The sequence below is a fragment of the Megalops cyprinoides genome, chromosome 9 (assembly GCF_013368585.1).
Source record: "Megalops cyprinoides isolate fMegCyp1 chromosome 9, fMegCyp1.pri, whole genome shotgun sequence".
NCBI classification, from domain to species: Eukaryota; Metazoa; Chordata; class Actinopteri; order Elopiformes; family Megalopidae; genus Megalops; species Megalops cyprinoides.
In genome coordinates this window covers 16206712-16224947 of record NC_050591.1, presented here as the reverse complement: position 1 = coordinate 16224947, position 18236 = coordinate 16206712, and the positions used below count along the sequence as shown (strand labels likewise).

Below are 18236 nucleotides of genomic sequence, written 5' to 3'. Positions count from 1 at the left end.
TTCTATGATTACTGTGTCCACAGGCTATTAACTGCAGTCTACCATTAGTAATAAAGAAATCTGTAGACAAATAGAATATGTGATAAGTTATTCTTATGGTGGTGCACCCATTCTATAAACAACTAGGCATTCAACTTAAATCATGAAAAAATTGTACAATACACAGTCAAGAGAGTCTCTCTCTCCCTCTCTCTCTCTCTCTCTATATATATATATATATATATATATATATACATACATCACTACATCATTATCATATATATATATATAGGAGTACGATTAATGCACTGGTGTCATTAGTCGAGTTCGTTACGTTACTGGAGGACCTAGCCTTTGGTGAAAAATCGTTTTTTTTTTTTTTTTTTAACACAGTCGTGAGTCTCCCTCTAGTGGCAGGACAGTGTCCTGTCTGCCGTCTGCCACGCAAGATAGTCAAGCATCAACAGTACCGTCAATATAGACCTATTGTATATTTACGCTTTGTCCCAAAGCACTGCATAATGGCTTTTCAGGGGAAATCACTAAAGCAGGAAATCTGCCAATCTGCGAAAAGCTGAAAATTATGCCCTGATTCTCAGAAAGGAGGCGAATGGAAACATTTAAACAAGAAACAACAGTCTACTATACACACGCACAGTGAGGTTCATGTAAAACCTAAGAAATAATTCACTCTTTTAATTGTTGGTGGTAAGATGGTTGACAGTGAGCTGACAGGGGCGTCTCTAATCGATCGGTAGGGTGGTTTTCATAATGGCCGGGGGTGTTGGACGTCTCGGTTCTGTAGTGGTCGCGATGTTTTCGGGTGACTACATCAGCACTGTGCCGGACTGCTGTCAATTATGCAGCTAGATATCATGGTCCTGACTTGGGACCTTTCACTACGAGCAACGGCGCCGTCATTTGGTTGACCAAGAACTTAGTCTTAGACAGTTCCTCTCTCAACTACAAGCACGCTTTTCACAACACCGCGCCATTTAGCGGGCACATCCGTTTCCGTATACTGACTTTGCTGGGTGACGAAAGGCCTGATGGGATTGTGAAGGACTTGGTTGTTATGGCTGCCGTTCTGGTTCTGCTGAATCTCAAATCTGGACGTACCAAGTATTTTTATATTTGAGGAGAAAAGGTAATTCGAGTACATACAAAGCAAACCCTACAGCCATGCATGCTAGTTTTAAATGCACCAAATTCATAATTAGTGGTGAAATGAGAGATTCGTTCGATTTAATCGACAGTTTGCGTTTTGGCAGACTAGCACAACGTTGGCTAACGTTAGCTAGGTCGACATTTTTCCGCCGTTTTCGTCTTTCAGAAAAGTTCCAGTTAGCTGAATAGTAAAGACAGTAAATCGAGTGAATTTGCGCGCAGTTCATGTTGCAGTCTGTCGGTGGCATGTTACGTGGTTAAGTAGTTAGTCGGTTTAGTTTTAAAGGTTTAGCCACTAAATCAACATTGGCCGTGTTGACCGTATTTGGCTATAAGCATGCTAACATTAGCTACATTCACGTCGGTGGCTTTACAGCTTGCTAACTACATGTCGTGGATAAGCTGCAGGGTGTGCACACCGCATGCAACGTTAATGACGCCTGTGGATTGTTTAGCAACTATCTAATGTGAGTTTAAACGTTGTGTGTTTTTACTAAACAATATCCCCATATAAAAAAACCATGTCAGATGGTTAACCAACTAGCGTTAGCTAATTTCATTCGAGTTATGTTGCAAGGTAGCCATCTAACGTTAGCATCTGATTTGGTCTCATTAGCTTTGGAGCTAGCTGCCTGGGGGCGGTATATTTCTGAAGGACATTAATATTTTTCTCATCCACAACTGCCGGCAGGATTGTGTTCAATGACACATACAGCTGCGTAGGTATCTATTCTGTCGTATTCATCTTCAGTTCTTCAAATTAGGACGCTCAAATTGGCTATTGATTCGTGGCTTCCGCTCCGTTGGGTCGCGGTCGCTGGCTTTCGAATCGTCTAATGGCCAGCTAACAGTTTACGGTATGGCATTCGTAATTGAAATGCGCCTGTAATGTCCTTTCGCTGTAGCTGTTTCACCGCCCCCCCCCCCAATTCTTTGGTGACGTTTGTGCAAGATTAGGTCATGTTGGGCCATCAAATTATCTGGTGACCGAGGGGGCGGGGGAGAGAGTACAACTTCTGTCAAACAAGGGGTTTTGACCTGACACACAGTGGCGAAACGTGTTGTACATTGACGCGCCTGAAATGAAAGATGATGGAATGTTTTGTACACATGGGACCTTAAGGTAGGGGGGATTAGCGAATGGTCTTAGATGTTGCTTTTAATTTTTAACTTTAATTAATTAGCAACAGACCGACGTCCCCCGCAGTGCCTCATTACATTCGCATGCCACAAGAATTTTTCATTGAAATATGAAGCCATGAATGCTTGCCAAATAAATACCAATACTTCAATGCTTGATTGCAGAAAACTTTTAATCTGTTGTAATTACTTTTCATAATAGTATATAGAATAGAGTCTGAATAGACTGCACATGAATTTATAACCATAAGTACAGTTAACAAGCTTTCAAAATAGTGTAGTGCATGTATTAAATGTTTGTAGCTGAAAACCTCTGAGAACAGCAGTTACATAAGGTGAAGGCATTAGTGAAAGCATGCCTCTTTGCTTTAGACGGGTACACTGAAAGAACTGGAGGATTTCTAGTCCTAGATGTGCCAAATCTGTGAATTGAATATTATTTCTTAGCCAAAGAATATTTTATTTGTCAGTTTTATTGAGATGTACATTGCTTCCTTACCTTTCCTATATCCCTTCTAGCAGGGCTAGAGGTCAACTCTCCCTAACTGCACCCTACATACCATGTCATTGACCCATTGTGACAGAGAAGTTCTGGTGGATTTCTATACAGTATCAGTGTTTTATGCCTCTGTATTATTACCCCTGTCTTCATGGAAGCTGTGTGGAAAACTATGAAAACACAGAAGTGAAGAAGAAAATGGTTATGCTGCTGCATATGTATATTGAGTACTGCTGCAACACTCATTTTGGCTGCCATCAATGCCACATAGTTAGCTTTAGCATATAAGTGTAGGTCTCATAGTATCAAGAATCAGCCAGCATCCTCTGTCTCTACTCATTTCAGTTTTCCTTTGCCAAAGTAAACCCATAGAACACGTTATTATGAGGGACATCCACTGAATACAGCTGTTGGGGAGATTTTTTGCCATCTCAAGCAATCTGAATTTCAGTATTACAAAAGTAACAGCAGTTGTACAGTTCATTTAAAACCTTTCCTTGTTGTTAAGCCAGTGAACAGAAGGTTGGAAACCTGCAGACTTCAGTTGTGTACATTTCTGGTAGTGCAGCTTTCTTAAAATGTTATCAGTTGGTTTGCCCAGTACAGCTCTGGATGCTCAGTCTATGGTAAAATGTGATGGTAGCTGTTACATTGCTATACTCTACTCTCTCTATACTGTAAGGTTGAATAGATCTTAAGCGACCCATTTGGTGTGGTATAAATGCCATATAATCATTATTACCCATTCCTCTTATTTGCCCTTGCTGTGGTTACATGTGTGAAATTCACATGTAAGAGCTATGCGTTTGGGTTCATGCAGTGTTAAGAATTCCATCCATAAGATGGGTGTTAGTGTGAGATATAGCCATTGTGCATTCTGAATGTTGCTATGCCTTTCCCAAGAATTTCTATTCAGATGATAATTTGTGTGTCCAAAATATATATATATGTTTATATAATCTCACTGGTTCTGTGCTACATTTGATCGATCTCAGAAAACTTTTGATCTGTTGTAATTATGTATGGTAGTAGTACGTATGAATAGTAGTTGTAAGTTGCTCTAGGTTGTGTTTGCATGTTTGACCTTTCTGGTCTGCGCTGTAATTTCGAATACTCTGAGAGGGGCCCTGAATGACGGTTTCTGCCCGATCAAGAAACAACAACAACAGACAAAGAAATGTGAGTGTTTGTATTAACAGTAATGGCACCCCGCTTTTCTCCGTAGCCAGCAGCAGCCGTGCCCCGCCGCGCCCCTACCCCCAGCGGAGCGGTCATGTGGCAGGAAGCCCGCAAACATGAGCGCAAGCTGCGCGGGATGATGGTGGACTACAAGCGCCGTGGCGAACGCCGGCGAGAGTACTACGAGAAAATAGTGAGTGAAGCAGCTTCAGTGCCTTATGTCTCTGTACTTGAGCGTCCACCACACCTCAACATTTCCGGGCAGCCAGTTCAGTATTGCGCAGCACCCCCCATCCCCCCTCCCACACCTTGTCTCTCTGAGACACTGTTCTCATTGCGTGGTGGTTCTGTCTCTCCTTCACTCTACAGAAAAAGGATCCAGCCCAGTTCCTGCAGGTTCATGGCCGGGCCTACAAGATCCACCTGGACCCTACTGTGGCATTGGCTGCAGAGAGCCCTGTCAACATGTGAGTAATTCCAGCGGCACATTCACATACAAATACATACATTGGCTGTGGCACTCACACACACATGCGAGCATACTCAAGATTCACTGGTACAGAGTTGTATGTCAGCATGTCAGAGACATGATTGTGTACATGTGGGTACGCATGTGAGCTCGTTAGCATGATGTGTGACCGTGTACATACACGCACCAAGATTTAAACAATCGCACACACGCAAACACAAGCACAGATTCAGACGTGCACTCACAAACTCATACGTAAATGCAAACAACCAAGACGAGGCTTGTCCTCAGCGAAGCAGAAGGAGACATTTATCCAACATGGCTTTTATGAAGTGATTTTGAAAGACATCCAAATGTGGTCCTTTAGCCAGCTCCCACATATTTATTTCATGAGAAATTGTGTACAGGCATTTGGGGAGGACAGTCAGCTCCTGGGCATTGCTGGGTAAGTGACATGAAAATGGAAAATGAGTTGAGCGTAATTGTCCACATCGCTCATGGCGTTATGCACATTCTGAACAGGCTCAACAGTCGGGTCTAATTTGTTGTTAACCAGTCATTGTCTTCACACATCCCCACTGCTGGGATATCATGGTGTGATGATACCAATTGGCATTTTTGCTGTGCTAAAAAGTTATCGGCTCCCTGTGTGGTCCCTTTGAGTGATTAACCGCAAATGGCGGCCTCAGACATGGCCAGCTAAAAAAGGCAAAACATCTGGTGATGTTTGAGGGATGCAGTTCTGTATTACACAGACACCATCACAATCTGTTCCACAGTCCCCCAGCCCACACTCACTCCATCCCCCATACACTTCATTCCCACAGTCCTCTCTCAAGATTTCAGCACATTTCCACAAAAACAAGCATTTTCCATCCAACCTTCCATGTCTGTTTGTCCAGGATGCCGTGGCAAGGGGATGCCAATAACATGATCGACAGGTTTGACGTGAGGGCACACCTGGACTACATTCCCACCTACACGCCCCCCCTCCTGAACACTGTGTGAGTGGAACCCGCACCTTGCCGAAATGCTTAAGTTCACCTGAACCTGTGACAGATTCTTCCTGACCTCAGTGATTACTCCTGGGTCATCGATTTTATTTTTTGATATCGTAATATTCGCGGATATAGTACCTGAAGACCAATTCTGAAGAATGACATGTAACAAAAAGAGGTTTTTGTTCAGGCCTAGTGCAGTGAACCATTGTGTACGGTGGCCATTTTGTGTCAGGCGCACTGAATAGGTCTGTGTTGTTTCAGCACGCCAGAGCAGGAGTCGGAGGAGAGGAAGTGTAACTACGAACGCTACAGAGGACTGGTGCAGAACGACTTTGCCAGTAGTGAGTACTTTGCCAGTAGTCCCTTTGCACCCTCATTCCTATTTTGTAGATTATTTTGCATCAGTTTTGTGTGCTTTTACTTAGCAATGCTGCCTTGTTCCCTGTAGTCTCAGAGGAGCAGTGTCTGTACCAGATCTATGTGGACGAGCTCTACGGTGGCCTTCAGAGGCCAAACGAGGAGGAGAAGAAGAAGTGAGTCCCAGTGATGCACTTTACTGTAGAGCAGGCTTCAACTAACCTCCTTGTAGCTTCCTGTAGATTGACATGCCAGCATGCAGGTCTGGCACATGACAAGCTAGCTGTATGAAATCTTAGTTTAATTGATCTTGCCACGAGGTTAACTCAGCACCTGATTGCCAACCTGACCCCCCCAGACTCGCTGAAAAGAAGGCCACCATCGGGTACACATACGAGGACAGCACAGTGACGGAGCCAGACGGACATTCTGACAAAGGGGACGACGATGACTCGGAGAACAGCGAGTCCGAGGAGGACGAGGGTATCCCCGACATTGGTGAGTGAGGTCCCCTGCCAGGTCTCCTCAGTTACAGACAACCCTGGTGTTTGGTGCATGTGGATATGTGGAAGTGGGTGTCCCCCTAACCAGGGCATCTGGAGAGAGGTGGCCAGTGTGTGTTAATGTGACTGTGCTTGGTTTGTTTACTTCGTATCTCCTGGTCTGTGTGCGTGTCTGTCACAGATGTGGAGGTGGATGTGGATGAGCTGAACCAGGAGCAGGTGCAGGAGCTTAACAAGATGGCAACACCCTACGGAATGGCTGAAGGAGACTTTGTCAGGTCAGCCAGTCGGTCTCAGTCTTTCTTCTCATGTACTATACAAAACCTAAATACAACAGTGAAGTTGAATTAAATTGTAAAAGACTATAGCATGTTTTATAGAACAGTGATTTTGAAAGTAGAAGTATCTGTTTTGAATATTTGATATTTTGAACAGTTATCTGGCCCACAACATAAAACAGTCATAATTTGTGTCACTCCAAGCTGTTTCATTAGACCTGTGTGTAACTGACATTTGTGTGGCAGGATGCTGCGGAAGGACAAAGAGGAAGTTGAAGCTATAAAACATGCCAAGGCCCTGGAGGCAGAGAAAGCTATGTACTCGGTAGGAGGAAGGAGTGTGTGTGTCATGTGCGTGTGTCTGTGGGCATTGTCCTCTCTGGCTGTGTGTGCCAGTGGTCCTCACGGTGTGTGTGTGTGTATATATGCATATGATCTTCACTGGGTGCTTGTGTGCTCCTTACTGTGTGTGTGTGTGTGTGTGTATGTGCATATGATCTTCACTGGGTGCTTGTGTGCTCCTTACTGTGTGTGTGTGTGTGTGTGTATATATGCATATGATCTTCACTGGGTGCTTGTGTGCTCCTTACTGTGTGTGTGTGTGTGTGTGTGTGTGTGTGTGGTCTTCACTGTTTGAATGGTATGAATGTGGTGTGATTTTCACTTTGCATGTGGCTGTCTCAGGGCCGGCGCTCTCGCAGACAGAGGAGGGAGTTCAGGGAGAAGAGGCTGAAGGGCCGGCAAATCAGCCCCCCCAGGTAACTGGTGTGAGTGTGAGAGAGAGTGACCTTTCAACGTAGTTACATAATGAATGTGTGTATATGTGTACAGATCTTTTCCCCGGGTGTGTATAGCTCATCAGCTAACTCTATCACCACATTCCTAAGGTTCCTATGACCACATTTGTTCTGTTTGATTCTCAGCTATGCCAGGAGAGACAGCCCAACCTACGACCCATACAAACGGTAAGTGGGCAGGCAGCTGTCTGCCTGATTCTCCATAGCGCATTGCTTTTTGCTGTTACATGTTAACTGCTGCTTCCAATCAGTTATGGCATAGAACCGTTTAAAAAGCAGATTAGTACATGATTTGCTATTACCATGGAAATTAAAATAGACATAGTCTTTCTAGAGACTGTGTTCCTTGTTGTGTGTGTGAACTTACTCTTTATTGCTATGACAGCAAAAGCATTGCAAGAGCATGCAGTGAGTTGAGAATGCTGTTTGACTAACCCTTGAAAGGTTAAAGGAAAGCGCATGCCCAGGATAATTGAGATGGGACTAAAACGGACATGCTCCGTGTCTTCCCCTGCAGCCCCCAGTCGGAATCCAGCTCGGAGTCCCGTTCTCGTTCCCGCTCCCCCGGCCACGACAAGATCACCTTCATCACCAGCTTTGGGGGCAGCGACGACGAGGGAGCCCCGCCTGCCCCGGCCCCGCCCACTGCTCACTCCAGCCACGCCCCCAGCAACTCCCAGCACCACCCCGCAGGTCATAGCAGGGGCTCCCGGTCGGTAACTTTCCCCTTCTGCTTCCTCTTGGCTTTTCATTGGCTATTTTCCTCCTGTGACTCACTCTTTCCCTCCAATAGCGATGTGGATTGTATTTGGTAGGTTGAGCTGAGGAAGGGCACACACTCAGTCCAGGGTGAACAAGTGCTTTTGTTTCAGCGGGATCAGGCAGAATTGAATGGGAAATCTGAAGAGTAACCGCCATGTTTATCGTTAGCATTCTGCCTGCTCTGCAAAATTATAGCTCATTTGATCCTGCCATTATTAAAAAGGTTTGAGCTTGCAGATGGCTCTGTGTCCACCCAGGTCATAATGCTGGCAGGGTGCAGTTATTTCATGTCTGCTCAGTGTGAGAGAACAGTCTGATGTGTCTGTGTCTGTGTCGTCGTGTGTCTGTGTTTATATGTCTGTATGAAAGTTGGTAGAGCATGATTGATATATTGAGTTGTCCATATCTTATCCTGATGTCATTGACAAACTGGTGATGACTGACACCCCCAGGACAACTCAGTCATGCTGTTGGGAGTGGCTATATATGTATCTAACAAGTTAGTGAGGAGGTAGTACTATAGGTTTACATTGCATTACAGCACATTACATGCATTTGACACATGCACTCATCTAGAGTGATTTACAACACAAGAGAACGGAAGTTTTTCTACTGAAGTGATATGAGCAAAAGTGCCAGACCTGGTTAACACCCCCAGCCCAGCGAGTGCATGTACAGCATTTTACCCCTCTGGTCTCCTGCACAGTTTGTTCAGGTTTAAATTTTAATTTGTCAGTTTTCAGGAGCACCAGAGTGTAAGCAAATTCAGTGAAGTGTATAATGTAATAAGCAACAGTGAGTGTGTATCTGGCTGTAGTGTGTGTGTGTGTGTGTGTGTGAGATTGAGCATTGAGGTGAGCTGATGACTCTCCCCAGTAACACCCCCCTGTCTCCCTCTCTCTCCAGCAGACGCCGTTCCTCCTCCAGCCCCTCCTCCTCCTCCTCCTCGTCCTCCTCGCGCTCCTCGTCGCGGCGCTCCTCCTCGCGCTCGTCCTCGCGGTCCCGCCGGAGCCGCCGCAGAGGGGGCAGGGACGGGCGCTACTCCCGCTCGCGCTCCCGCTCCCGGCGCTCCGACTCGCGGTCGCGGGGGCGAGGGGGCGGGGGCAGCGGCGGGTCCCGGCGGCGGTACGGCCGGAGCCGCTCCCGCTCTGCGGACCGGGACCGGGGCCGGCGCTATGCCCCCCGCAGGCGCACCAGGTACAAGCCCAGCCATCATGGGCAGTTGTGTGTGTCACATGAAAATAGTATCACATAAAATTCAACTTACTTAAGCAGACTTAACATTGACAGCCCCGTATAAACACAGCTGCCCTCTTTAGTAGCCACACAATTGTATTTGAGCTAAGTTAAGGAAGAGCCCTCCTAGTTGATGGACATGAACAAACATGGACCTTTACATAAGCCTTCATTCATACAGACATTTTCAAAGTCTGTGTAATTACAGGTTTCCAGCATCACACAGTTTCTCTGCCCCCAGTTGCGACATAGTGTGTTAGGACTTTTTGACATTTTTTACTTTTTAGTCCCACGTTAATATTAATTCTAAGCTTTAATGTAATGGGTTCACTGAGGAAATACTCCGTTTTAAAGGGAAGAGTGTGTTTTCGGAGTGCTAAGTACATGCTATGATGTTGTACTTGATCAAGTTGTGCCAGTTAACCACAGTTATCTTAAATGTCTGTTAATGCTGTTAACCTTACCAGCCTAAAAAGTAAACAGTATTTCATTACATGACACAGAGAAGTTATCTAAACACCTCTGCTTCCCAATGTAGAGCAACATTGCGTAACATGGGATACGCTCTGGCCACATCCAGTAATAGGTGGCCAACTGCACCTGTGGTGACTTGATTACAGCCACACCTGGCTGTAAGGGGAAATGGCCTGTTTATCTTGGCCATGTTTAAGTGCACCTGGGTACGTGATGGTAGGAATGAGCTGGCAGCACTACTGCTGTGGTTTTCTTTTTTACCGCTTGTAGTGTACTGTTGGCTTAATTTTGTGCCACCTGCATGATCATTTCTTGTGGATGAAAGCGTTCCTGTCGAGTTCATTTCAGAATGCAGCTCTCACGCTGTGTTTCATTCCCGCCCTCAGGTCTCGCTCTAGCTCGCGGTTGGGTGATCGCTCCCGGCGCGGGGGTCGCGGCTCTGGTCCACGGAGGGGAGGCAGCAGCAGCCCCAGCCCCTCCCAGTCCCCCCCGCTCAGCCGCTCCCCCTCCCCCGCCCCTAAGCATGGACCCACCACAGCAGCGGCTCTTTGTGACAAACTGAGAAAGTGAGTGCGGTATATCCATACACTGAAATAGGAACAACCCTCAAAAGTAGTACAGCAGGTGCCTGTCTATTACCTGTTGCCCTCCTCTCCTCTTGTACATATTCCTTCAAGATGATTTTAATTTTCAATTGTTTTGTTGTAATGTGCACTGGTATGTTTGTATGAAGACTGCTATATAAAGCCATATGTATATTGTCAATCTTATTGAGATTGTCTCATTGAAGTGTATAGAATCATACTGTACTTAGAGACAGTACTCTACAGGTGACTGATGCAGACCATGGTGATACTAAGCTTATTCTCTTCTCCCCAGGCCTGATACTCCGGGTGGTAAAGAGACGGGAGCTGCCAAAGTCAGTAAGAATTTGATTTGGCTGTGTTTGTTGCTAAAGTCTGCGCCTCACCTCTGACAGGCTGACAGGGTTGTCACTCAGGCCGGGAGTCCTGCCCCCAAGGCCGCCTCGCTCAGGGCCTCTCCATTCTAATCTCCTGTTCCGTTTGAAGGTCTCGGGTTCGGTCTCTGACGACACACTCTGCTGTCGTAGCTGACGACCCCACAGCTCCCATGTCCTGGACGGACTGATGTTAGACCCTTTCATGTTGGGTTTATTCTTTGTTTTAATTTGCCTCTATTTGCATCAGCAAAGATGTTCTGTAGCTGAACAGGTTTGTGGGCTTTGTTGGAGGGTGAAGCCCTGCTGCTGAACACTAATGTCTCAGAGCCCCTGTGTGTCATTTCTCTCGTCTTCGTCCACTTGAGGAGTGAAATGTTGGTGTGGCTGAAAAGCTTTGTGATCACTGAACTTAAGTGAACCAGCATTTCTGTGCTGTCCTCTCAAATCAAGAAACTGCTTTTTACACTAATGAAGACACTGAATAAGATCATGAAAGGGAAGAAAAGGCTCAGGGCAGCAGGGAGGTCCAGGTGCACAGTATTAGCTGGAGGGAGAGGGAGAGGGAATGGGCAGTACTGTACTGCAGGCTTGTCAGGACAGGCATAGGAACAACTACCAAACCAGTCACACAGTGAACTTGCATTTTTTAAGAGGGCGGCGTAGGCTTTAATGAAGGAGAGACGGGATGAAGGCTCCAGATATTTGAGGCCAGACATGTGAGGACTGCTGAAGACAAAGAGCAGGAAATGGCCATTTTGAAATGCAATACAGAGGAACACGGTTCTGACGCCATTTTGAATGTCAAAGACGAACACGGCAAAGAATGCAAATCCTTGTGTTAGATATTAATTCATTGCTGATCCATCGTAGTAGTTCCTGAATATTTGCATGTTTTTCAGCAAGTTTTTTTCCCATTCAAATCAAATTTAAAATGCTCAGTAACTGTAACAAGAGGTTTAACTCTTGTCATGCAGTGTAGAGAGTATAGCGATCATGTTTGTTGCTATGCAAATTAGATTACCTGAGTAGTAATCAGCTCAATAATTTTACACTTGTATTTCATGTACCAGGTTTGCTTACAAATTTTGATCAACGGAATGCTTGAAATGTGGCAAACAACCTTTTTTCCAGTTTTTTTTTCCAAGTTGCTAACATTAGCAAAAACATTTACTGAACCACTGACAAACTTTGCATCAAGCATTAAACTTAAAAATGGGTAAAACAGAGAAGAGTGTTAAAGCAAGATGGATTAAAACTCCAAAAAAAAAACTGCACGGCACTTTGCTATTCACTCCTTCACAGTTCCATTTCTATGCACGGATTGCATTGAGTTGCTTCCATCTCCCCGCACACCACATCAGAACCGTATCCTCTCGTATTGCTTTCTTTCCCATCTGGCATTCCTGTTGCTCCAGGGGGGTGGGGAGTGGGGGGTGGGGGGGGATCTGACCAAACTGCACATGCTTCCAGCCATGCTCTGGGGACTCCTTTACAGCCCACACCCTCCCAGACTGAAAGTTAACCAGGCCACACCTGTCAGCAGTTTGAATCACTTCGGTCTCTGCACAGCAGAAAGTGCAGGCCCGGCCAGGTCGTGGCAGTACTGTGGAATCATAGCTCCTCGAGCTGAGGAACACCAGCCCTAAGCCAGGGCGTGTTTTATTTGTGAGAGTAGTTCCTTCAAATTTTTGTTTTTCAGTTGGGTTTTATACACCTTATTGGATCTCGGGACGGTCCAACTATAAACAGTGGCTGCCTAGCTCGTCCTCTGTGGCTGTGGACCCTGTCACTGGTGAACACTGGAGTGGCTCAAACTGCTGTGTTGTGGTGGCCTTTAGTTGTCCCCTCCCCCCATACACACACCCCTCTGCCACCGCCTTGCTTGTACTTACTGACGCCCGTGTGTCCATTACAGCCCAAGATGACCCCCCAGGAGAAACTGAAGCTGCGAATGCAGAAAGCTCTCAACAAGCAATGTGAGAACCCCGCCAATCTCACCCTCACCTTACTCTTTCTTCTCACACAGCTCACACTGCCACAGTACTGCAACACAGCTTATATTTACATTAGAGTTGGGCCACAGTAAGACATTAAGGTGAATGTTCCATTGAACAAGCAATGTAGATAACCTGTACTGTACTGGAAAGTGAAGCAATCATAAAGTAAAAGATTAATGTGTTAGAAACGCATAGAACTGTATGGCAATGATTGTATGGTATCAAAATATAATAATATGCTAGTGATCCTGTTAGACCATAATAACATAGTGTTTTCCGGTAATGATAAGCTAGTTTGCCGTAACTTGTGTTCTTCAAATCAGCCACCCAGTAAACAGTAAGATGTATTTTAAACTCCTCCTGGCAACAAAGAGCGAGCCGTCTCCCCAGGCGATGAGAGACGGCGCAAACCTGATTCCTGTGGGGCATCCTAACGCTTTGCCTGCCCTCTCTCCCCCTGCAGCCAAGGCGGATAAGAAAGCTGCCCAGGTGAAGATCCAACAGGCTGAGCACAAGCGACAGGTGTGTCTCACTGCCTTTATTTGCTCACACCCGCTGTTCACACACACACACACACATTCACACACTTATTCACAGTCAGCCACATACACACTGAAATGCTAGCGTGCGCACACACACTCACTCACCCACAGATAACCACATACATACACTCAAACACTAGCACACATGGTTTGTAAGTGTGGGCTGTGGGTGTGACAGCCGGCCTCTGTGGCTCTGGGTCTGTGTGTGGTTTTTGAGAGATGACCCACGCCCTCACATGTGTGTTTGTGTTACAGGAGCGAGAGGGGGAGCTGAGAGCCATGGCACGCAAGATCCGCATGAAGTATGACGACTGCGTGTGTGGGTTTACGTGTGTGACGTGAAATGTGGGGTGTTGCAGTGTGGCACACTCTGGTTATAGTGCCGTGTAACTTTATAACATGTGACTTTCTGGGTTGTGCATTGGGATGTAGTGGCCATACTTGTGTCTCTAGTATTGTGTGCTGTGTTTTGCAGAGTAAATTTGTTCACTGAGAATTTTAGCTGTGTTATTTAAAGTAAACATTATGTAGCTGGTGTGGTGTAAGGGGAAGTGGAGTTCATGTTGGTGTGGAGTTGTTCAGTAGGTGTGGTGCTGTGTATGTGATGCCGATGTACGTTGTAGTGTAGTTGCACAGTGTATGTGATGTTAGCGCAGTGTAGTTGCACAGTGTATGTGATGTTAGCGCAGTGTAGTTGCACAGTGTATGTGATGTTAGCGCAGCGTAGTTGCACAGTGTATGTGATGTTAGCGCAGTGTAGTTGCACAGTGTATGTGTTATTAGCGCAGCGTAGCGCTGATACAGCAGTGGGTTGTGCCTCTGGTTAAACAGCGTTATGTGTTCCAGGGAGCGGGAGCGAAGGGAGAAGGAGAGGGACGAGTGGGAGAGACAGTATGGAAGACAGAGCCACTCCCCCTCCCCCAAATACAGTAAGTCGCACATATGGGCTGTCACTCTTTTGCACACTCACCTCTCACTCAGCTCACTCTCTCACACACAGGTCACTCTCTCGCACACACAGGTCACTCTCTCGCACACTCAGCTCACTCTCTCGCACACTCAGCTTTCACTTTCACACATTCACCTCTTACCGTCTCGCTAACACTCAGCTCTCACCCTTTCACACTCCTGTTTAATTCTCACCCTCATTCGTGCCAGAGATGTTTAAATGCAATGCAGCTGGCCTTAAAAGATATTTTCACTGTACTTCAGCACAAATTATTTTGCTCTGTTGCCACACTGCTCATATCAATAAATCTCCCTGTTTTTTTAAAATGTCTGTCCTCAGGTCGGGACTACAGCTCATCCAGAAGGTATGTACAAACCTCAGCTCACAAGAACAAGAGCCCCCCTAAGAGTTAGCGCAGAGACCCCAGCGAGAGGAAGAGTTATGTGTTTACCACACACAGACACACCACAAACACTTCTCACTTCACCCCCCCCCAGCAGGGTCTGTCACACGCCAGGCCTGTAGGGTTTCACGCCATGTGGAATAAGGACAGGGCTGAGCTTCGGTATATGGGAAACAGCCGCGTCTCTCAGCACCATCCTCCATAAATCACCACGGAGTGCTTGCACAGCAAGGCGGTAGAGGCAGGTGGGGTGTGTAGAGTGCTCCCCTCCTCATGTCTTAGATTTTGTGTAAAATATAATAGACTAGATTCACAGAAGCATTCAGATTGAGAAAAGGGTTTTGTATTGCGTGGTAAGGTGTACTAAGGTCGATATTGCAATTTAAGACACCCTCCCAGTGGATTGTTTGCAGATAACAGATCTTGGGGGTGCACAGCTTTACAACATTACTTCTGCTGAGACTCTTCAGTTAGCCTTCTGAAGGGAGATTGCTTTGTCAAGGCAAGGCCAGCTAACATGATCTAAAAGATGACACTTGCTTTGATTGGAAGTTTCTATCCAAGCTAAGGAAAATATTTTTTGGTCTCTGCAGCCTGCTGTCATTAAATTGTGGTTATGCCTGATTATCCAAATTTAGTTCATTATAGTAGATTCCAGCCTGACACTAACTCAATCACTGATTGATTAAATGAGTAATTATTTAAAAATCCTTGTAATGAAATAAGTAGAGAATAAAGTGAAGAATTAGTGGTGCTTGCTGGTGAACTGAAGCCGTTAGAAATATTGACTGAAAGGGCACCACGCTGTTCATTTGTAAGCTAATCTTTTTAGGCTGAGCTTTTCAGTTCTGGAGCTGAACTATTTTTCAGCCCAGGCATTTTAGTCTGGTATCCCATAATGATGTTTGCCCGTTCAGTTTTATTATCTATGATTATTTACCTTGATCACAGGAGCCTTACCACATAACCCTTATCACCCCCTATAACCCTGGAACTCCCTGGTACTTGTGTTTGTAAACTTTTGTTATATCATGTTGATGGTTTATTTTATGATCTAATCACTCACTGTATACATGCCTTTTTTTCTGCCTCTTCACAGGAGGTCTCGTTCTCGCTCACGGAGTCCATACTACCGGTACTAGATACCCCTCACACCCCCCCTAATTTTTTTCCTCCTCCTCTTCTTCCACCATGCCTATCTTCATAGCCACCACCCTGCAGTATGGCTGTTCTGTTCTTCCCTGTCTGTCCCTCAGATAGGACAGCCATTGGAGGGATGCAGGGATACAGAGTAGTTATACGGTTCAATACAGTTGAAAATGTAACAGCTGAAGCCAACCTCTGCCAGCTTATTTTGTTGGTTCTCACCACACACATCATCATAATCCATAATGCAATGCTGCGGAGGCTGTACAGGGCATTGTCCAGAGGTGTGTAGACAGTGGACTATGATACTCTGTGTACAGTAACTTCTGTGTCAAGCAACTTTTCAATATTTCAGTGTTTGTCTATGAGCAACTGGCAGCCAATTAATTGTCAAATGAAACATGACAGGATGCTTTTCTGGAATGTGTGGTTTGCAACCTACTTCTTCCATATGGAATAAACGGGATAACGGTTAAGAGGCTAATAGAGTAGATTTTTTTTGCTTTCTTCCTCCTTGTATCCTTATTCTTCCCAGTATATGATATAAGGCCTGGACTGGTGAATATTTTGGAGTTCAGTTTTATCATAACAATGAAAATGATCAATTCTTGTAAATATTCAGTTCAAGTGTAAAAGGTGGTCTAACCTGGAGGAAGAAATTATAAATATAAAAGAATATTATTGTCCAGAATTTGTTTTGATCTTTTTGTATGCTGTCCCCCACCCATCTACACCACACCACTGTAAATACTGCAATTTTACTGTTAATTGTGACAGAAGTGAGTCACTTATTTTTTGTGATTTGTTCTAAGGAAACTCAAATGATTGATGTCCAAATAAAATGCATACCACTAATATCAAAGTGCCTCTTGAATTTCTTTGGAAGTGAGTTCAAATTTATCTGTGCATTAATTTACATGTTTTCATTTAGCTCTGTTATCGATAAAAATGTTTCACATTAAATCATGCATTATACCAGACACCACAGTCCTAAAATTCAACACAAAATTTTCACAGAAAAATCTCAAAACAATTGCAGTTGAGGGTATTGTTCAATCTGAATGTTCACATAGGTTCTAAAGGCCCTGTTTTGCACTGAGAATATTGCGAAAGGGTTACGTGAGTATTTCTCTGTTATTGGTCTGTGAGGAGCAAGGTTGTAACCTAGAAAAGGTTGCTGGTTCAATTCCTGTGTGGGCCAGTGCTGTGTGCTTAAATGGAATTGCCTTGCCAAATATCCAGCTGTATAAATGAACGAAGTAAAAAGCTCCATAGGCTTTTCTGTTTGAGTGCTTGTAAAGCAAATTTACTACTGGGTTTCAAGTTAGTGAATTGTTTCAGACCCTGAATGTACCTCTTTAACAGTCTTCTTCACAAGCCATTGTGGCCAGCTCTGAAAAATTACCATTTCCCTCTTTGCTGACCCCTGTCATGACACAGAAAGTAGTGTGTGCATTCCCTCATTACCTCAACCTTAACAAGATACCTTATTCATTAAACCAAAGTCACCCATCACATCAGAGCCAAAACGGGCATTTTCTCTTAACCTAGTTCATGCAAGGCTATTTTGTGAAAGGAAAGGTTTCCAGTGTGGTCATTCTTTGGTCAGTGGTGTGAGGTGGTCAACTGGTCTGATGGAGTATGAGCATATTTGGGTTCTGCAGGACAGACATCAGCAATAATGACCTTGAAGACAACTGGAGTCATGGGATAGAGAAAAGGCAACAGTGACCAATACTAAACACCAAATTTAAGTTTAAGCATACAACAATGGGCTGTTTAACATCTTTTTTATTTGTCCTCAAAAAGGTGCATTTATTCATTTAATTTTTATCAGCCTCATTAGTAATTTTCCAGTGATATGTGATTTTGGGTCCAATTAGTATTTTGCATTTTCCACAAGTGTGGGCACAACTTGTTATGCACATGAAGTAAAACCAGGTTACACTTGCCAGCAAGTCACACCCTGGTGTTGTAATGCAGGGCACACAGAGGTATGAACACTACAAAAACCAATGTAATTTGGATATATGAATCTGTGATCTGTCAGGATCACCTCCTTTATATTTAAACTCAATAAAAAAGGGCAGTGAGATAATGAAGTGATTGGTGAGTGAACCAAAGATATCCGTGGGGTTCAAACAAGTTGTAGACGTTGCCTTTTAATTTACCTACTGATTACAAATTTTGTTCCTCCTTGGGATTTTAAATCTTAATGCAATAAAACCCACAATATTTCTGTTTCTGGAAGAGGCCTCTCAAGCCAGACATTACACGGAGTGTAGTTTTGAAGTTTTACACCAGGAGGCGTCAGATACCTTATTTTGTTCAAAACTCCCATTTAAACGCAGTGCTGTTTGTAGTAGGAGGCGATTGTCTGCTTTTTAAAGTCACGCT

General features: G+C 44.8%; 1 protein-coding gene across 1 annotated transcript; it reads left to right on the top strand.

Moving 5' to 3' along the window:
• The first annotated feature begins 858 nt into the window (after positions 1 to 858).
• On the top strand, positions 859 to 16685 carry LOC118783559 (CLK4-associating serine/arginine rich protein). The gene is given in 22 exon segments (XM_036537487.1): positions 859 to 1126; positions 4011 to 4157; positions 4334 to 4431; positions 5336 to 5437; positions 5696 to 5775; positions 5883 to 5967; positions 6150 to 6289; positions 6476 to 6572; positions 6819 to 6897; positions 7257 to 7330; positions 7496 to 7537; positions 7887 to 8015; positions 8017 to 8085; positions 9008 to 9328; positions 10228 to 10407; positions 10721 to 10760; positions 12718 to 12778; positions 13263 to 13321; positions 13597 to 13643; positions 14188 to 14270; positions 14630 to 14654; positions 15793 to 16685. Coding segments are annotated over 21 exon segments (1953 nt in total). The 5' UTR covers positions 859 to 1126; positions 4011 to 4058; the 3' UTR covers positions 15836 to 16685.
• The last annotated feature ends 1551 nt before the right edge of the window (positions 16686 to 18236 follow it).